The following is a 22719-nucleotide window of genomic DNA, read 5'->3' as shown; positions in this document are numbered from 1 at the left end:
AGTGGGTTCCCTTTTTTCATTTCTGTATATGATATTTTTGTGTTATGCTTTACATTGTAACTTTTGTTAAATTTGGAATGAAAAAGAATAAATGCAATCAATCAATCAATCAATCAATCAATGAAAACAGATTTCTTGTTTTAGTTTTATTGATTTTGCCCCATGCAACTACCCCGGCCCCACCCTGCATGCTGTGTATAATAAAATCTAACGCCATTTAACCAAATATTTATTTCTGTGGTATAATACCACAATTCACGGCCATCTTCATTGCTCATGATGAATTAATACATTTCTTTCAGTTCACAAGTATTTGCATCTATAAAACGATTGGTCAAAATAACCAAGACGATTTATGAATAACTATCAGATAAATATGGTAAATATTCACCAATTTATCATTGTTTAAAATGCACCCGTTGATTTTTGTTTATTTCTTTTTTTTAATGTTTGTTGATCAAACGCAAGTCATATTCACCGGCATATGAAGTATCTACATTCTTTTCAAAACTTTCTGATCATGAGTCTAACAATATATTATTGATACAAGAGGAATCATTTCATCGCTGCTGGTGCTGGCCCTCCTAAGGTAAGATAGTTTCTCTTGTTGAAAATCCAATCCTTTCAGATATTTAAGTCAATCAATTACTTAATCTTAACTACATAACACTCCAGTTACCAAACAGAAAAAAAGAAAGGAATGTTAAACCTAAATGTATATCGGAAATCAACTCCCACACCAACTCAACGAAAGAGAGGAGCCATGATGATCTATTAATAAGGCATTAAAAAAAACTCACCTTGGGAGCACTGGCACAAAAGATGGTCATTCGAATTTTTCAGAGAAGTCATCGAAGGGAGGGGGCTCATGTCAATCGCAAATGTTTGAAAGGGAGAATATGAGTTGAGAATTTGAAAAAGAGAAAAAAAAAATTCTAAGAATTTTGAAAAAAGAAACAAGGGAGTGTAAAGAGAAGGGAAATTAATGTGTTTGGAAGGAAAATGTGAATAAAATGACGGTGATTCTTTATATATATATATATTATATATATATATATATATATATATATATATATATATATATATATATATATATAAATATACAAGATATTAGAATGGGAGAAACGAAATTCATACTCTCAGCGCCTTTCTCATCAATCTTGGTAAAAAGAAAGGTTAAATGAGTGAATGAAATAATGAATAAATAATTTAATGTATGTGGGAATGAATAAATATAAGAATAAACAAATGAATACATAAATGAATAAATAAACAAACAAATCAAATGACAGACTGTAAAAAATGAAAAAAAAAAAATTTTCAACAGTAAATGAATAATGCACTGTATGATGCAACTTTCGGATGAATCGCGATATTTCATACAGCGAATACTTCTGTAAAGAAGCACCGATAAATTTCGAGTCACTCAGTCAACAACTCGTCTATTGTTATGGTGTATGAAATCATGCGCGAAGAATTCCGGGAAATGTCTTTCGTAATACCGTAATATTTGAGGTATATTTAGTCAAGGCCCAAGGGTCGATCACACTGTATCTCTGACCCCCTCACTCTCTCTCTCTCTGTTTTTTTCTCTCTTCTCATACTGTTTCTCCCTTTCATCGTGATAGTTTTAATTCCGATGGATGTAAACCACCTTTCCAAAAAGGACAAAAATAAACAAAATCGAGAAAGTAACAAGGAAAAGCATTTTTTTATACTGAATTTTATCAATGGAGTAATAATTACCAGTAGCCGATTTTTCTTTTCTAATTTGTGTAATTTAGAAGTTTTTCATCATACCAATGACTCAAGTTTCTTCAGGTCGATTGTCCTTATAAATTACCCCCCACCCCTCCCCCTCTATAAAGTCCCTCACTCTCACACCCCCCCCCCCCCCCCACATACACACACGCACACATAAATATACAAACATTTCAATGAAAAATCCAGAATCCTTATGACATGACACCCCCTCCTTTTATTTCTTCTCTCCCCTATTCCCTCTATCTATCCCCTCTCTCTCCCCCTACATCCCCCTCTCTCTCCCTCTCTCCTCCACTTGCTCTATCTCCCTCACCAACATGTATACAATCACAAGTGTAGAATCTGCAAAAAAAAAAAACGGAATCAGAAAGTTGGTTTAACTTGAATTTAATAAATTTTACATGAAAGGTCTCAGCACATTACCATAATGTTCAACTTAACACTTCCCCCAATAATTGATGTGACTTGAGATTCAACAACCCAAGATAGATTTCACTCAAAAGTGAATCCTTTTTCTATGATCATATCATGTCAAATAAACTACATTCTTTATGATAAATATGATAAACGGGTTTTGTGCTCCAGTGGTTAGAGCATTAGACTCATAATCGCAAGGTTGTGATTTCAAATCCCAAATCTGCTATTGTCTCCACTTTGATAAAAAGGCCCAAGAGTGATATCTGTCGTCTATTACGTCAGCCACTATGACTGATTAACCTAGACGTAAAATGTTTCCAAGGTAATTGGTTTATACCAGCTTGGCGTTTACCAGCAAAATGCTTTCCTGCTGAGTTCCTACGGGAGTTACCACAAACAGAAATATTCCCTACTTCAATTTTATTTCTGAGAAAACAAAGGTCTGATTAAAGCTTTTCCCTCAAACACTTGAAAGAAAGCATATTCCTAATTGATTCTAAAGCAAGTTATGTTGGTTTGCAGTCTCACTTTCACATTGTTAAATCAGTTTTACTGGAATGAAAATGAAATATTTGCAGACTTTTGTCTATGCAAATGGATTTTTTTTGCAAAACCCAATAAAAGAATGTTTTTTTTTTAAATCTGAAATGAAGAGATGAGTGAGGACTTGAGAAAGTTGGATAATGATTTCATCATTAATATCCGTGGTAGAACCTGGAAATATGACCTACTGTCATCAATTCTAATTGATATGCTTGTACATGTATACATGAGTTTACAGATCTATGAGTTTTCATATGATCTGCCAACTTGGATACCTGGGGACTGTTTCACGATGCAGCATGTCACTGATTTTCACCAAATATTTGTTCTGAGCCAATCAGATACAAAGATTTTAGTAGCTTACAGTGTATAACATTTATCAGTGATTTCATGAAATGCTCCCCATTTCTTGTCCAGTCTCATTTAGCCAAAGTTAAAATGTACTTGCATTTAATCATGATCAACATCTGTATGCCATATTCTTATGAAAATCAAAACAAGAACTTAGCAAACCAGAATTCTACTCCACCACAACATTAATAAATGCTTTGGGCATCAAACTAAGGTATTTCTAAAGTCATCAATAAGTCATCGTACAGCTTTCCAAATCACTCCCTAGGAATGTTATGTTAATGAAATATTGAGCAAAGATCCAAATTCAAAGTCAAACATGTAAAGTGATCTTCTTTGATTACTTGAGTTTCACATCTCGCAGTGATGCAAAATGTGTAGGGGGGGGGGGAACAAACCAAAGGTTACAGATTCTGAAAGAAATATTTCAAAACACTATTACAAAAACATTCAATGTCATGGATATCTACATGAATTTCACATATTTCTTACAAGTAATAGATACCAAAAAAAAAATTGCTATCATCACACCAACATATGAATGCAGATGTATATGTAGAACAATGTGTCTAGTTCCATATCACATGTCTGATGTACATGTATATGACACCAATTGCTTTCTACATGGTATGTTGAAGATCATGTTTAAAGAAACAATGCAAATTGGAGGAGGAGAGTATTGACAGCTAAAATCAATTTTTGAAGAATTTGTTAGAAGCGTAAAATAAAACAAATACACCAATTGAATACTTGCAAGCTTCAAAATACGCTACTGCTAGCTACATGCCTTTTCTGTGTAATTTTTGTAGCTTTTGATATTGTTACTTTTTTGCATTTTTGTCATTTTTTAATAATCAACTCTTGTTTGTATATTTATCATGTTTTTCTATATTGTTCAATTTGAATATGGAAATAAATGAATTGAATTGATTGAGTAATACCTGAAGCTTGTAATGGCTTATTAAACTTCTTTTGTCTTTACACTGATGTACATGTACAGTTGGTGGGGGGCTTCACATGAGGCCAATAAATATACATGAAAATAGATCTTGTCACACATCAAATTCAAAATAAATTGTTGATAATGATTCGTGACATGAAATAAACACATAAAGGTGGCATGTGCACTTTACGAATATGTCCCCATATGCTGGTGTGATGAATGCATTACTAGCTTAAAGGAAGTGCATCTTTGTGAAATCTACAGACAAGACTAGATAGAATGCCGACTACATACAAACACCTGAACCAATGAAAGTATGGATAAAATATCCTCTTCATTCACAATCAAGCATAATAGGTAAACTACCCCATGAGAACTTCACCTACTTCTTTGGGGAAAACTTCTCCTGGAAGTCTCTCCACTTAACTTTACACTATTTTTCATGATTGTGTAAAGAAGTTATTTTATCTGTACTTTTATCCAACCAATCAGATGAACCTCTTACAGACCCAGATCCCGGGCCTGTATCACAAAGCTTAGCAGTTGATCGTTGGGAAAATTTTTACACTTGATTGCATTGATCAATATGTGCAATCAAGCATACAAACCAACAGTACAATTAATCGCTAAGGTTTGTGATACAAGTACCTTGGTAAAAGCTTGCATGTTTATACCCAGCCAGTTTACACAATGACTTGTCTGCCTGTTCCACGAGGCACTACCTTTAACATTTTCAAAGCATAACTTAAGGTAGGTTTTTAACCTTCATAGAAGCGAGGTAACTCGTTTCCTAATATGGTCTTTCTTTCTACACCATCCTCTGTGATGACTGCTAGACGTACGATACCTCCGCTGGATCCGTCGCGGAACATTGCCAAAGATACAGCTGATAGATTTAAAGAGTAGAAACAAATGATGATTAATATTACAATAATCATGTGACTTATAAAGCACCAAGTCCACTCTGTAGAGTGCTCAAGGCGCATAAAGAGCTAAGAGTTTGATAAAAAAGTTTTTAGGAAATTTCTGTATTTCCTCCTTATTCACTATTTTTACATTCATTTTCATTCACTTCTTCAATAACTGTCAACATTTCTGAGTACCGGTATACCTTTATTCAGTATTAAAGGTAAACAATGTAGTTGCAGCAAATAATAATTGCACAAGAAACTCTTTTAAATCAAGGTTAGTTATCACGATATTATCATTTATCTAGATAAGGGGCCTGTTGCAGAAAGAGTTGCGTTTAAACGCAAGTCAAAACGCAAGTCCCAAATTCGCGCTGTTGATTGGTTGAAAATCAAGTTGCGCATGATTTTTAGAGTTGCGATCGATTGCAACTCTTTCTGCAACAGGCCCCTGGTACATTAATGTAAACATATCTTTGTGAAACCAAAACAGATCATTCTGATGATCGCCAACACCGAAAACATATGTGGGACAGTGTATTAATACTGCGTGGAAAAATACCCAACATTTGATGGAATTACGTGCTTAGTTTGCTAATTTCTCAGCAATTGCGTTTTTTCTTTTAGAGCCATTTGGCACATAATTTTCATTCATACATACATTTTACAAAAACAAACACTTGGGTGGTAATTTCATTTGATTCTATTCAAACCCATTTTGAGATCATTACCACAACTGGTATTTATCTTTAATTCATACATTCATTTTATTAACTTTAATATATCTCATTAGGGATGCCAGTTGGAAATGATCAGAGGGCCTGAAAATCACCTAGATACAATATTTTTTACACAAAAATGTTAAAACTGTAGCCTGAAAATAAATTGCCAGAGCCTGAATTCAGGCTTTTGCCTGAAAACTGGCATCCCTGCTCTCACATTTCATTCAGTAATTCATTAATTATTCTATTCAATTTTATTCTTAATCAATATTTTGGTATTCATTATTTATACCTGCTTGATTTCATTCATAAGTCCAATCTTCACTTATTCAATAATAATCAATTTTTCTGTATTTTTTATTCATTATTCATACATTTATTGGATCAATTTCATATGTCTCATTGACTTCATACATTTCATTCATCAATTCAATAATTTATCTATTCATTTAAGCTTTAATAACAATTGTGGATTCTTCTGTACAGTCTATATCATTCCAATCACTTCTTTCTTTTTAAAACTATTTCAAAATTACCAAACCCATAAAAATTTTAACCAAAATTTTCTTTCAGCAAGTTACTATGGAGACTCGAGTGCTCCTTGAGTTAGTGTGCACAGGAACTTCAAACATTTTCTGTTTGTCAGAATTGAGAGATGTCCATATTAAAAGATTATGAGTCTAGATACTAATCTCCAGAAAAAAACACTTTGGGTTCAATATGAAGGCTTTTGCACACTCACCATTTGCTACAAATGTGAGGCATTCATCTTTAGTCATGCCTTCCTTGTAATGTGCATCCACGTAGCCATAGATGTAGGTGCTTCCTGAACCCCCAATGGCACAAGGTTGTCTAACGAACATACCTCCTAGAGGTACAGAGTATACCTGCAATAGAACAATGAACAATTCAACAATCTCAATTAACCCTTTAAACCCTAAATTATTAGGGATGGCGGTGACCTATACCCCAAATTATTTGCACATATCGACCACATTCACAAATTCCCATGATTCGAGACCCAACGGCATCTTCCCTCCGCTAGTACCCGGACCGAGCCGGCTGAAGTTGTTTACCTTCTCGTAGACCTAGTCTACAAACAGAAATATCAACTTTAGTGTCTGTTTTGGGCTCAAAATCACTGTTTTTACCAAAGTCAGTTATATCAATCGCTTCACCATGTTAAGCACGTAACTCGCCTCGTATTATGCCGCACATACGACATGAGCAACCGCAGAAAAGTGGCATATTTTGGCCATTTTTTATGCGAAATCCTTCCGAAATCATTGCCAATCTTGACTGAAATTATTGACTAAATATTCCTACAGGTATATACGTACTAGAAAGATTTTGAAAAGATCACCTAACATTTTGAAGTCACGTGGCTGTAGGCGCTATTCCAGCCTGTCTGGTTCAAAGGGTTAAGTTCTTTTGGCCGGGATTTCAAGCCCCGGCTGCATCAGACCAAAAGACATAAAAAGATGGGAGGTACCCTATATGGTGTTCACCGATTTAAGGGATAGAGCAACGTTGGTTTGGAACTACATAGTTGCTGCCGGGACATTGATCAATTGGGCCAAATTAATTTTCAGAGTATTTCATTTCAGATTTCTTTTTCGAACAATATACATGTAATATGGACTCTCATTCATTTTCTAGTTTTGTGTTATTCATAATTCCAGTTTATTACTATTTGGTTTGTAAATACTTTCTGACAAAATCGCTTTGAAAAAAATGCATTTTTTTATAATTTGGGGAATTGTAGTTAATTGTGGAATTGCAGAATGTCCCTTCTAACACCACAGTGACTTGTGTTATTGACACAATTAAAAGTTACAAATGGAGTAATATGAAATGTCAAGATTTAATAGCTTAAGAACATTTTCTCCCTTGCTTTAAGACATCCACCAGTGTGCTAATCTGATTTTTCTCTATTCTTTTTCTTCAGAATAACTTTCCATATGGTTCAGATTGTCCTTTTAGTTTTATAAACGTTCTTAGATGCACAGACATAAAGATTTGTATTATAATTACATAAAGCAAAACCAAAAGATGAAGTGAACCTGATAAATATTCTTTAGATTATTATCATTATTTATTTATTTCTCATTATTTATTTTCTTTTATTCTTTTTTTAATCTCATTTTTTTTCTTTTTTTTTTTTTTTTTTTGGGGGGGGCCTACCTTTGACATCTTAATGCCAAAATCTGCAATATTTGGTAAGATTTAACATTGCAATGAATGAGGATTTTCCAAGGCTCCTTTTTGCATTTTCAGGGCTCTTTTGAGAATTGTTGGGGCATTGGGCCAAATTTACCCAGAGTAATTTTTCCTAAGAAGTGAATTGACATATTGTTTACAAAAAAATCTATATATAGATGTGTTTGGAAAAGAACCTAGTTTTAAATGTGTGTAGTTGTCTGGTAGGTGCTATTGGGAATAAAGAAAGGGCTATCAAAGGTCAAGTCCACCTCAGAAAAATGTTTATTTGAATGAATAGAGAAAAATCAGACAAGCACAATGCTGAAAATTTCATCAAAATCAGATGTAAAATAAGAAAGTTATGACATTTCAAAGTTTCGCTTATTTTTAACAAAATAGTTGTATGAACGAGCCAGTTACATCCAAATGAGAGAGTCGATGATGTCACTCACTCACGATTTCTTTTGTTTTTTATTTTGAATTATACAATATTTCAATTTTTACGAATTGGATTATAAGGATGTCCTTGCCTGAAGCACTTAATGTTAAAATAATGGAATTCCACGTGTTCAGGGAGGAATGAAACTTCATTTCACATGGCAATGACGAGAAAATAAAACTATTTCATATTTCATATAATAAAATACAAAGGAAATAGTGAGTGAGTGATGTCATCAGTTCCTCATTTGCATACCAACCTAGATGTGCATATAACTGTTTGTGAAATGAAGCAAGACTTTAAAATGACATAACTTTCGTATTTTACATCCGTTTTTGATGAAATTTTCAGTGTTACTCTTATTGAATTTTTCTCTTTTTATTCAAATCAAGTTTTTGTTGGGGTGGACTTGTCTTTTAAATCCCAACAAGGAATCCTACCATAGGCATACAAGGTCTGAATCTATGACCTTTGACCCTACAAGCTCACTTACCTGTCCTCCCTTCTCTTTATCCCAGCCTCCTACAATGATTCCAGCCAGAAGTTGATCTCTGTAGTCATAGCAACGGTTTCTGAACAAGTTAGCAGCTGTGTGTACAAGGGGTGGCTCATTTTGGTTGATACTGAAAAGTAATTCACATAAATACAAATATAATTTCAATAAAAAAGGTAGTTATATACAATATTTACAAATTCAATCAGGAATGGTTTGGTTTGAAACTTTTTATAAGATTCAATACTACATGTAGCTTGCAGGCACAAATTTGTATTTTCGAAACATGCCAAAGTGGTTTGAATTTAAAGCCTATAGTATCTGAAATGGCATTGTGTAATGTGGCAACCTCAAAAATTAGTTGGGAATTGTGCTAGACTTTTTTTCAAATTAAAAACCTACATGATGATTAAAACCATCCCTAGAAAGAGTGTAAAACAGAAGTTTGATGATGTGGGAGATTACAGGCTTGCAGCTCACCATGTGGTTAGGTTGGTAGGTAAAAAGATACGAAAATGAAATGTGATAAAGAGAAAGACGAGAATGAGAAGCATCTTTTGTGGTATAAAGTGTACCCAGTCCTTTAAAGTTGTTGTTGTTGTTATTTTGAATAGGCAAACTAGTCAGTTTTGACTATTGTTGCCTTATAAATATGCTTTTCTTTTTTTTCAAAATATGATAATTTCTTTGTTCAAATTATGTCAGTTTGAAAAGTAAAAGGAAGAAAGGAAAGAAAAGTTCCCAGGAAATTGTGCAAGACCACCTCTCCTGCCCTGTATTACCTTATCCTGACAAGCCCGCTCGATAAATAAATAATAAATAATAGGTGTAGTCCTTAAAAATATGTGATTGTATCACAATTTCAATTGTTCTAGCCTCCCATGCTATTTTATCCATGGTCCGTGTGTGCAGACCAATAAAAATGTTTTATCACCTGTGAAACTCCAGAAGATATGACACGATATCAGCAATAGCCTGGGTATCAGCAGCTGACCCTGATCGACAGCAGTAGATACGATCAGAAACCTTGGTTAGCTTGTCAGTTACACGGTTGGCAACGTATGACCTGTTTGAAATTAAGAATGTATAACAATAAGTGTATCATCTTACATAAATCAGGGAATAGAACTGCTTACCACATTTGATTAGAATTTTCGGTCTAAAGAGAACAGCTCTCGACTAAGTGTACGTTCTGAACAGTCACATGTTAAAAAAATTTGTTACACAAAAGACCTTTTGTGTAGTCAGGAAAACGACTCGCTGTAAATTCTCGATGTAAACCAATAAAACAAGTGCTCTCTTTAATTTCTTGTATTTTAAATACATGGAAAGACAGATTTCAAATCAGAGATATCACTTTAGTAACTCTACATACATGTACAAGAAACATGTTTAGAAACACATTGTGGAAGCTGTCATGAATAGCATTATCAAAATGAGTATAATTAAAATAAAATTGATATCGGATATGTAGGACTGTCGATATGGTTTGCCTATAGATTCATTATTATTATTTTTCACAGACTATCACCACGTAACAAATCTGGTCCCTTTATCACGGCTCAATACAATTAACTCCTAAAATCAATTGTAACTTTTTCTATATTAGGGTTTGTCATAATCTTACAATCACAGGTAATAAGCCAGTTCGTAGTCCCTTTCTGCACATGATCAGAAGAAGGTCATTTGTACTAAAGTGACATAGTGCTTTAAAAACTAATGAGATAAGCACCAAATTTGATGTCTTGATTATTCATATATTCTTTTGAATTGTCGTTTTCATTTACATCCACAAAAAACAACAATGCTTCCACGAACAACTGGTATTTCACAGTTTGTCAAGTACATTGTGCAACATGCTAAGATATGCATTCAAAGTAGGAATGCAACAAATACCTTCATTAAGTGTTCATTGGTGTGCTATTCTAGTCACCTGGTCTATTCAATTTCTTCATCCTGCTATGAGAGGCAAGCTTACGTAATATCGTGCTTTGAAATCTGCCTATCAGATGAAAGAAATGAAAGGTCATTTGACCAAAATTGTGCATGAAGTAACTACGAACTGGTCTATTACAAGAGTTTCTGTATCTACATGTATGTTCCAGGTTCCTGGTTGAACTTACCCTGTGGTTGTCCTTGAGTCAGCACCAATGACAACACCACCATCGAATTCAACGGCCATGATTGTTGTCTAAAGTAACAGAAATAAAGGACAGAGATTTAAGTTGTAAGATATTCTATCATCAATTTTTGTAACTGAAGAAAAATCTCAATATGCCTTCTGAGGATGGAATTTTGTTAATCTTTAATAATGGGTGAATCACCTGATTTTTATCCCTCTGTCATTACATCCTTGCCTTTACTATACTACAGGGAATGAGGAATACTTAGAAGAGACAAAGCGATTGTTTTTACGACATGTTTATCAATTATCTGTTGATAAGCTGTTCTTCTCCTAATGTAAACTAGTGTGTATTCTGCTTTTTTCTTTTCTTATTTATTTATTCTGTTATATTTGAAATCACTTGTATTAATTGTATGTGATTTGTTATACAAAATTATGAAAACCAAATAAAAACTTTAAAAAAAAATAATAAAATAAAGGAAAGAGACAAGAAAGACAGGAGATACATGTAGGAAAGAAAGAAGGAAAGAAAGAAGAGAGAAAGGAAATAAAGACAAAAGAAAGGAGGAATTGAGGATTAGTGGATAAACTGTGCATTCATTATATAAATAAATTGAAGAGAAAACTGAGGTATTTTAAACATGCAACTGGGAAGAGCATAGGAATACTCATACTCAATGTATACTGGGGACAGTAAAGCTGTTAGTAAGTTAAAAGCGACTGGTGATCCTTTCTTCTTGCTATGGTGTATACCATTTACCAAGAGAAAGGATCACCAGTCGTTGTTATCTTACGAACAGCTCTATGAAACACCCACCCGGTACCTGATAGTTTTACGTTGCACTTTGCGATTTAAAGAGAAATGCCAGTAGTTGCAGTAAACATTGATTTCATGAGAAAGTGTGTAAAACCAGGCTTAATTGTCAGTATTATCATCGAGATCTAGATCTGGTGCAGTCACATACACTGAACTTTGTGAAATCTTGAAATCTACGCTGAAAAATATTCACACTGAAGATCATAAACACAGATAAGCGCATGTGGGACAGTGTATTATTATTGCTTTGAATGTCGTGCCCGACGCTTGACCCGAATCCTGTGCTTATTTGCTAATTTCTCAGCCATTACACAATTTCTTCCAGAATCCTTTGGCACATATTCTTTATTTATACAAACAGACACTTTGGTGGTCATTTAATTGGATTCTGTGCGAACTCATTTTGATATCGTTACCAAAACTGGCATTTACCTATAACTATACATATTGTTTTGCAAATTTAAGAGTTATATTCATTGTGTGTATTGGGCAGCAAGAAATGTATCTGAAGCTACAAGTTTTTGCGAAAAGCAAGGACAGGCATTCCCTGTGCATTTCATGTCTATACATTTTTACACGATTGTAACTGCCATAGGCATACAGGTAGCCCATAGTACTGTTGCCAATAATACCCAACCACATACCTAAAAATCAGTCTAACATCTACACAATAGTCTATAGAAATTAGAGAATTTATTCATAAGCAGAACTGGGCAAAAACTGAGCAAGAGGTTTCCTCAACAAGATTCACTAAGAGCAATTTGCGCACACACAAAAAAGGAAGTGCTCTTATGGGAATCATACCCAAGTGAGGCATTGTTTAATTATCAGATTTTATGTCCAATGAAAGGGCAAGAGGCAACCATCTCATTTTGTAGGTGTTAACATGTAGACCATCTTAAAATAGGTAAAATTAGCATATTTTCTTAGTGAAAACAAGACACATCTTGCTTCGGTTTTACTTCTTATCCTTTTTTCAAGACAATTGTTTGAGATGCTATATTTGCAATTTCCACTGGCTGATCACAAAGCCAGCCTATCAAAATACATGTACCACTTGGTTTCAAAGTTTTGATTGTCTGGCTGGTGATCAGCCCAATGATTATGTAATTTTTTTCCATGACAAAAGCCGGCATTGATCGATGGCAAAAAAATATGAAAGGGAAGTTCTCCCTGACAAGAAGTTTATTTTGATACAAGCAGAAAAATAGAGATAAGGAGGGATTGGGGAATATGCATCAAAAAAAAAGAAAGATATGATTGCTTTTTTGATTTTTTGATTAGTAATGTCAAAGGAGAAAAGCTCTCTCTCTCTCAGTCTCATATATCATGTGATACAAATTCCATAAATTTCAATTTATTATTGAACTGGATGAAGAAAATTATTTTTCTAATAGAATTGAAAAGAATGGAATGATGTGTCTGATGATCTACATGTACATGTGTATCCCTCTCTGCCTTTCTGGTACTTTATATTGATGATTTTTCTTAATGTCGAAGAAGGCATGGACCTACATGTACATATACATGTACATGTAATTCGCCTGTTTTCTCTATATGCACAGAGGGTGCACGATATTATTTAATAAACTTGCTTGCTGGTTGCATTTTAGATGCTCAGCAATTTTTTACAAGGAAAAAAAAGAAAGTTATCAATCCAACTTTTAGGGCGAGACCACACAAATTTTAGGGAGGGGGTCCACCTGAATTGGGGGATGCAGGAAGCAAAATTGATAAGCAAAAAAAATAATATTATCAACAAAATTTCAGGGAGACCACCAAAATATTCTGACAGGCAAAAAAAAGGGTTATCAACAATGTTCTTTTTTTTTGGGGGGGGGAGGGGAACGTCCCCTCACCTCAAAATATGGGGGACACGACCCCCCCCCCCGCCACCTATGTCTGCACCACTGATAAACTTGCCTCATCATCCCACTTTCCCGACTGAACTCACATTCACAAAACATCTTGCTCGTTCAGTCCCCTTTCATTATATATTTATTTGTTTGACTGTTTATAGAATCATTTACATGAATTGTGATTGTAAACTTAAGAAAATAAAATATTATTAAAAAAATGAGATGCAACCTGTTGGGGTTTTTGTACAATTTTCTATTATGCGCCGACGACTTGAATCAAGACTGTTCGATAGGAAAAATTCGCATTTCGATTATTGCTTGCGTAATTTCTACCCCAGTATTAAGGATCTTGCTATGGATCGGAGTATCTTGGCCAAGATTTGGAGGTAAGCCTTACAAATCATCTTTATTAATACTAGGCCTAGATCTTTAGTTTTTAACATTAAATTATTGAGATAAGATTTAGATTTATAAATTGAATAAATTTTGAAGATTTTGGCATGTTTTATTCTCTCATCTCACATTCGTGTGATGAATGAAAACGTCAAAATTCATTATGAAATGACCTCCGGCTGCGTCATGTCATGTGCATTGTGCGAGGTTCGTATATACAACTAACCTCGCATGCTAGTGTGAGTAGTATGATTATGACAGAGAGTGATATAAACGTACTATTAACCCAGTCCCAGCAGCTAGATCGACATGGCTTGAGCCTTGACTGAGTCTGAGACAAGTGAATCTGTTTTGACTCTTATCTTAACCTGCTTAACATGTGTGGTAAAATAATAATAGGAATATTGGTATAGGATTAACCTGTTGGGAGGGAAGGAAAGGGGGTTAACAGGAGGGAAGTATCAGTGATACTTACCAAGAAAGTGATGGTGCAGGGCACGTTGAAAATAACCGAAAGCACGGTGAAAACAATAATGCAGGTAGAACCAAAAAGCAGGCCAAAGTAACTTGCACGATGTGGTGATATTAATGGGATGTGACGTATTCCTGATGTAGATGTAGCTTGTAGATATAATGTACTTGTAGCTGTTGTGGATAAACTCGAAGAGCGAACGGGCGAAGCAAAGGTTGTGTTAGAAAACAGACGTCCTCGTCTCGCTCATGTCGACTCTCAAAGTGATCATTAGATCCCTTGGCTGGCCTGACAATGCAGCCTTGCTGAGTTGTGCACCCAAGCATGGATGGATGCACAGGGCTTTGGGTCTATTGTTGTGTGCACACAGCCTCTAGCCCATATAGTAATGTATATTCTATGCTCCAACCAAGGAGGTTGTTGCTCTAACCCATCCCACAGTACTACATGTATGTAGGGAGCAGTCGCGCGTGCCCCAGACTGTGGTACATTTTACCACACTCCCCCCGACTTTAGGACATCGTTGCTTCCCCTATTTTTGGACTGTCGCCGTCCGGCCATATGTCATATGTACACATGTGGATCTAAGCAGTCCTCAGTGAAAGGAGGAAACGATAAATGTTAATCCACTGCCGCTCTCAGAGGTTTGCAAGAAACTGTCTGGAGTCGCAAGGGTCAGAGGATGAACATGCCATTTAGTCGGTATATTTATATGCCCAAATTTATTTTAAATAAAACAACTATCCAACTTCTCAGGTAAAAGGTCAAGGGGAGACTTATCAATGTGACTTTTGGATACAAGTATTTTAATCAAACAAACGCTGCCACATGATAAACTTGATGCTAATACCGAGACTACAAGGGGGATTTCTAAAGTTTTGCAAAAATATATATCAGAATGGACTGCCGGAAGAGCTAAGGTCAAGCCTTACGCCCACAAGGGAAATGGACTACCAGAAAAGCGAAGGTCAAGCCTTACGCCCGCAAGGGAAAGGAGAACACATGAATGCATATATTCATTGAAATGCTTATGAAGACTTTGTTGGTGGTTATCATCCCACAAGTCAAGATCTAGAAATCTTTACTCCTGTAAGGGAATGACACCTGAAACATTGTCTACAGAAGCCGATATGTACATTTTCCCTTTAAACCAGAAAAAGGTTAAGCTTTTTGAGCAGATGGTTAATGGTGTAGCTCAACACTGAATTTATGAAAGGATCCTTTAATTGATTATTGAACCTTTCACTTGACAAGTTTAGCCTCATCCTAAAATTTGTAATGTACATATGAACGAATGCTTGCAGCAGCCAGAAAAATGGTTGACCCAAAGGTCTCACAACATTTCTATAAAATTGACTTTACTCTTAACCCCTTCCAAAAAGATAAATTCTTAGACTTGTAAGAATTTGGGGCTTGATTATTATTACTGAATAAATACAAATCCCAATTTCTGGGGCTAGTCCTCGGACAGGATTGGGTCTGGAGTCCTTTGATGGATCTCCGCCCTCATTGCCAAGAGACGAGCAATCAGATTCAGGAGAATCTGTTAATATTTGTCATCTATCCAGTAAAAAGAGAACCTTATTGAACTCTATCAATTTGCTTGGTTTTAATGATGTTTATATCTTCCTTGCAGAAATCTATAAGTTAACAGAATCCCAAGGAGGTTATAACCAGAATAAACAAAAACACATTCTGGTTGTTGTGAAGTTTAAAAATGAATAGCTCTGCACAATGATGAATTCTGAAGTCATAAAATTCAAGACCTCACACATGTAACCTGCATTAAATAATCCCAGGAATATTGTGCCAAAATTTTAAGTAGCATGATATTTTTCACCTGATTTGTAAACTACTCAAACATTTTGGAAGCAATGGACTGGAAACTCATTTGCTCAAAGTATAAGTTCTATTCATTAACTAATTTAAGAAAAGACCACAAATTAAACTCCCATCTATCAAAAAGATATAGATTGAAATTATTGACAAGTGTTTACATTTGTGTAATTCTTGTCTCCAATTACATAAAGATATCAAAACAGTGTCAGCTTTTCAAGTTAATTAATGATTCATAGCATAATGATAAATAATATTTCCCATTATTTTAAGTGACTTTATGTCAATGTTAAAGAAGAATTGTATTCAATGGTGTCAATGACATTCTGAGTGAAAGTAAAAATGTCAGACTTTAGAAAATGAATGTCAATTTTGCAGCTACTCTAACAAAGACATTGTTAGTTCATCAGCACAAAAAATATTCCGAGGTAAGTACATGTATTTTGACCATGGACAAGCACATGGGAAATAACAAGTACTCTCAAAATAGATATGTACTGAATAAACCAAATGAATTGGAACTCCCTAGTAACACCCCTGATTAACAATTAAGATTAATTCAGACAAACTTGTCTGAATAATTTAGATAAACTAACACCCAGCCCTGGAAGATTCTTAGAGAAAGAATGCAAATTACATAACTCATTGCCCTGGAAGAGGAATTACTCCAAAGGTGAACTATTTACAATGTTTTCACCTATAGTCTGAAAAGTTTGTGTCACCCTTAAAGAGTTTAATAGATTGCCCTACTTTCTACAGACAATAGCAATTCCAACCTATTATGTATGTTCTGCAATCAGGGTTGAAGACAACAAATTTGGGTGTTTCTCAAGTCTGCTCTCAAATATTCAGAGGGTCTGCTTAAGAAACTAAACAAAAGAAATACATTTGTATTATTTGATTGAAATTGATCAATAGCTTATTTTCGGAGGCTTTCAATCCTCCAATTGACTGAAGAACCGTTGATCAATGGAAATAGCTTTCTATAGAAAGCACTTAAAGAAATTATCTAAAGCATCTGCTTAATTAAAAGGGGAGTAGTTTTGTATGAAAGCTTGAACACAATTACCTGAGGAATCTGCTTACAAACATTATGAATGGAAATAACTTTGAATCATTTTGAATTCAAAAGCATTTTACCCCTTTTGATAAAACCTAAAGGGTGTGCTGTATGTTATATGCGCATCATAAGCCTGGATAGAAGAAACTTAACTTCCAAAGCATTCCCCAATATAACTGTTTAAACTTTAAAGGGATAAAGTAACAATGTTCACAGACATGGTTTACTTTAAATCAATAAAATCACTAAATATTTAATGAAATTTTCATTATTCCCTACCCCCTCCTTTTTATTCATTTTATGTTTAAGTGAACCCAGAGTTCTTCTTGGGTTTCGTTCCCCTGGAACTGATATTTGGGGGTTGTGTTCTCGACACTTTGAGTTAATTGTGTTCGAGACACCTGTGCAGATGACGAATGTAGGATTTTGATTCCTAATCACAAATGAAAGACTATCTTCACATTTGGATATTTAGAACACCATGCTTTTGAATCTAAATCAATTTTGGTACAAAATATGAATACCAAGCAATGGTGTAAATTCCCAAAGAATCCCAAGTCAAAAATTGAACAAAATCAAAGAATACAAGACAAGTTGTCTCTGAGTAATAAATTATACACAAAGTATGTTACGAGAATTCTCTTCAGTGAATACCTTGTCAAATTTGAGCAAATTAATAACAAGGTATTTTCAAATTATAGTAAAGGAAAATCATCAATGCCAAAATACAATTTCTTGAAAGTATGCAGGCAAAATAATTTACGCAATTCCATGGTGGTACCAAGGTGGTACCGTACAACCTAAAAGGATAGCAACGGTGATCTCGCGCAAAACCAAAATACAGAAGCGGGTCACTCCACCCTTGACTTTGACGCTGAAAAGCTACAACGCTATCCCAGTGCACTGCATGTGGGTTAGGATTAAATCCGAACAAATTCAACCCAATCTTACAAGTATTTACAACAATCAAATTAGACTTGGATTGAAAGACAATTTCTGACCTATCAGAAATGTCATCAGAGTTGACAGTCTTATTATTTACAGTGTTAGCACTCAACTCTGATTTGGCTGGAGTGGCTTCTCTTTCTACCACTTTAGGACTTAAAAATAAAGGATCAGAAATAATATTTTTGCACTGCTCCTTTGCAGATTCAGAAATAATAGGAGTATTAACAAATAAGGATGGACCCTTACTAGAAAATGAGGAAACACCTTCATCTAATTTGTTATTGAAATCAAACTTCCCCCTTACTGTTGAAGTCAGTCCCTGGTCAGGTATGGATTGGGAGCCCTCAGTTTCAAAAGTTGTGGTCAAAGCCACTTCTGATTCAACTTTCGGGTCAGAACCCTCCCCACTGGATTGGGAGCCCTCAGTTTCAAGAGCTGTGGTCAAAGCCACATTTATTTTAACTGTTGGGTCAAAGCCCTCCCCAATGGATTGGGAGCCCTCAGTTTCAAGAGCTGTGGTCAAAGCCACATTTATTTCAACTGTTGGGTCAAAGCCCTCCCCATTGACAGAGATCAGACTACCAGATTTGGGTGGATCTAATTTCTTTTTGGAACCCTGGCCTTCTGTTATTGGGGTTGAAGGTCGGCCTTTATCTTCAACCCTTCCCAGTTTGGGGAATTATTAGATTTTGAACGTTTACATGAAGCAAGGGTACTAATGAGATTGTCTAACTTGTTATTAATAGAGGCCATCTCAGTCTTCCATTGAGACTTTCCAACTCCATCAGAGTCCCTTGAATTATATTTACATGATTTTGGGGTAGAATCCCGCAAAATATCAGGGGTAGCCTGAACTGGACATTGTGTTCTGGGGTTTGGAAAATAATGTGAAGAAAATTGGCTATAAACAAAAGCAGGATGCCCTCGGTGAGTTTGGACATTCTGAGGGTATGTATTAGGTGAATCGTTTCCAAACCTATGTCCCAATTCAAAAACTAAATCAAAGTAATCAATTCTGGGGTTGCTTTCAAATATAGCTGCACAAAATTCAGCAGCTTGCCCCTGCAAACACAAATATAAATTATTGATTCTCTGCCTGGCGGTCCAACCTGCTTTATCAGCATACCGAGAAAATTGTTGAAGAAAAACTTTCCAACTACCATTAATGCCATCATAAATTGGTTTGTCTAAAACAGAAACTTTTTCTTTATTAAACCAAGTGGAAGAGGTCTGCCATTGACTTCTAGAAAACATGTGGTATCCTCCACAGTTTGATCAAAAGTATTTCAAACAACCATATTTCAAAAACATGAAACCCAATTGGACCTATTAACAGAAAATTCTTTGCAAATTTGCTTAGTTCAAAGATTTAAACCAATCACAGTGAAGGAATATAAGTAGAATATAAAATTTCAGGCTGAAAATACCTTCCTACTAAATTGCATTCAGCGCAGAACAATTTCAAATTTGATATTAATGTGGAATTCCAAGCAGAAAATAAATTTGCTAATTCCACCTTGAGATTTGATAGCAAGAAAATTTACCAAAGAAAGTCGAATATAGTCTACCCTGATTTCAATTCCTAAAATCAAGCTACCTTATTTTTTATTATTAAACAGGGAACTTCCTTGGAAAATGGCTGAAAATAAGTATCCACTTATTTTATTTTAATCCAGAAAACAATAATTATTTCAAATTGGAAAATGTGGTGACTATACAATATTCAACAAACTATTGAACTAATGCTCAGCCAAACAAGTGAAAGAAAACAAGCACAATGCAGCTTGGTTCATTCGCTAACTGAGCCACACCCAAGGCAAAAATTCACAAACAGAACACAGCAACGAGCATGAAAATTCAGCACCCTGAATCACTCAAAAATTACACAAACAAAACATGGGAAAGAGACTAGAAAATCAAAGTTCCAAAATCTCGCAATTTTGCGCAATGTGGGAAATATAACAAAATTGATAGCTGGGATAATCTGGAGAATTTGATACAATTATCCCACTAAAATTGGACAGTAAAATAAGTACAAGTTTAAATCCAAAAAACAAATTGCGTATTAAATACAAGGATTGACTTATGCTTTGCAAAATGTCAAAGATACAAATTTATTTCTGGAGTCTCGCTCCCATGCAAGACAACAAGCATTCAGAAAAATAATCAGAATATCACTTTAATATCACAAGCAATAACAAATAAAAAGCACAATATATTTTCGATCTTTTGAGCACACTCAAAATTATCCAATCTACCCCCTTCCAAAAATTTATGAAGGAAGCAGAACACTCCCAAAACACACTCAAAATAAACGAAAAGAACGAACTGAAATCTAATGGGATGCCAATTCGCGCAAAGTAAGATTCGCAACGCCACTGTGGTAAAATAATAATAGGAATATTGGTATAGGATTAACCTGTTGGGAGGGAAGGAAAGGGGGTTAACAGGAGGGAAGTATCAGTGATACTTACCAAGAAAGTGATGGTGCAGGGCACGTTGAAAATAACCGAAAGCACGGTGAAAACAATAATGCAGGTAGAACCAAAAAGCAGGCCAAAGTAACTTGCACGATGTGGTGATATTAATGGGATGTGACGTATTCCTGATGTAGATGTAGCTTGTAGATATAATGTACTTGTAGCTGTTGTGGATAAACTCGAAGAGCGAACGGGCGAAGCAAAGGTTGTGTTAGAAAACAGACGTCCTCGTCTCGCTCATGTCGACTCTCAAAGTGATGATTAGATCCCTTGGCTGGCCTGACAATGCAGCCTTGCTGAGTTGTGCACCCAAGCATGGATGGATGCACAGGGCTTTGGGTCTATTGTTGTGTGCACACAGCCTCTAGCCCATATAGTAATGTATATTCTATGCTCCAACCAAGGAGGTTGTTGCTCTAACCCATCCCACAGTACTACATGTATGTAGGGAGCAGTCGCGCGTGCCCCAGACTGTGGTACATTTTACCACACATGCTTCAAGTAGAAGAGGCGCACGGCCAATATGGGAGACTCTCTCCACTAAGGGAGACAGTCTCCCATGATATTGGAGACTTGCTTTGCAAAAGAACAAAAGAAACAACACCAACAAGAGCATGATTTTTTCCACCCAAACTATAAAACTTTTTGTCCAACTGAGCTGAGGTCAGAGCCCATTTGTTTTGTGTGTGGATGACAACAAAAATCCTTATAAAAACAAAAGTAGACGGTGAATTTTTAAAGAAGACGGTGAAAAGGGGTATGAGGAATCTGCTTATCACAGTTTTATCTGCCGCCAAGGTAATCCTTTTTAAGCAAATGTAAACAAAGAAAATTGGTCTCCCAAACTGGAGACTGTCTCTGAAATTGGATACCCAAATTCTTTATAAAAGTCTCTGATATTGGAGATAATCTCTCTCAATCTCATGGGAGACAGTCTCCAATATTATATTGGCCGTGCGCCTCTACTGTTAAGGCCGTTTTTTTTAACAACTTCGCAGATCAGATTCAGATTGATGATTACGAACAACTGCCAGGCACATCTTGTCAGTAGTGGGAGAGTTAAAAACTCGCGAGACTAGAGCGCTTCCACGCCTCTGACTCTGAGCTGAGCCCAACTCCGCCACCGGGCCCCGCCGCCTCGGCGCTCGGCTCTGCAGGCCCTGACGACCTGCACCTAGCCTGAACATTGCCTGTTCGAATCGCCTGGTCATCCACAAAAAGTCAAGCAAGCACTGTAAAACTCAGTGAATCACGGGTTTAGTGATAACTTTTTTAACTGAGGACAATCAAAACCGGCTTCCACTTACCCCTGTGAGATGTTCCGATCTCATCCATTCTGGAATTTGTGAATTTGCTTCACAGAAAGAGGAGACGGACAATTTTTTTTCAGTCATGGGCAGCGCCATTTTGGTTTATGTTTCGGAAGTTGTCGGGAAACTGCGCTGTAAGTCGGTTTATTCCGTGCGCGCGCGCGCGGCGCGGGTGACAGACTCGGCCTCGGCTCGGCTCTGCACAAAGCTTGCACCACTGAGATCAGTGCTCTGCACGAAGTCTATCATGACCTTTGTGCCTTCTTTCCCATCCCTTCCCTAGTACTATACTAATCCACTAGCCTATCACTTTGCACATGATCCTCCGAAAAGTACCACACTTGCATGCAGGGCACTTGAACTTTCCAAGAATTATACTCTTTCGATAATTCCAAGAAATACCCCCTAGCCTAGATAGGCTGAACCAAAATGAAATGAGGGATGAATAAAACTTTGTTTGTTCCACAATGAAGTGAGGATATGAAATACAAAATCATCCGCAACTCATACTGATCACTACCTCAAATGTGAAACTAAAGGTCAAGTCCACCTCAGAAAAATGTTGATTTGAATCAATAGAGAAAAATCAGACAAGCACAATGCTGAAGATTTCATCAAAATCGGATGTAAAATAAGA

General features: G+C 35.7%; 1 protein-coding gene across 1 annotated transcript; it reads right to left on the bottom strand.

Moving 5' to 3' along the window:
• Nucleotides 1-2820: 2820 nt before the first annotated feature.
• On the bottom strand, nucleotides 2821-22214 carry LOC121427344 (proteasome subunit beta type-6-like). The gene is made up of 6 exons (XM_041623691.1): nucleotides 22080-22214; nucleotides 10906-10973; nucleotides 9717-9848; nucleotides 8783-8912; nucleotides 6391-6535; nucleotides 2821-4904 (listed from the first exon to the last, which is right to left on the bottom strand). The coding sequence occupies exons 1-6, from the start codon at nucleotides 22176-22178 to the stop codon at nucleotides 4777-4779; spliced, it is 702 nt and encodes a 233-aa protein (XP_041479625.1). The 5' UTR covers nucleotides 22179-22214; the 3' UTR covers nucleotides 2821-4776.
• Between the last annotated feature and the right edge of the window lie 505 nt (nucleotides 22215-22719).

This window comes from Lytechinus variegatus, chromosome 14 (assembly GCF_018143015.1).
Source record: "Lytechinus variegatus isolate NC3 chromosome 14, Lvar_3.0, whole genome shotgun sequence".
Lineage (NCBI taxonomy): Eukaryota > Metazoa > Echinodermata > Echinoidea > Temnopleuroida > Toxopneustidae > Lytechinus > Lytechinus variegatus.
The sequence above is the reverse complement of the archived record's forward strand: the minus strand, read 5'-3'. Positions and strand labels throughout refer to the sequence as shown.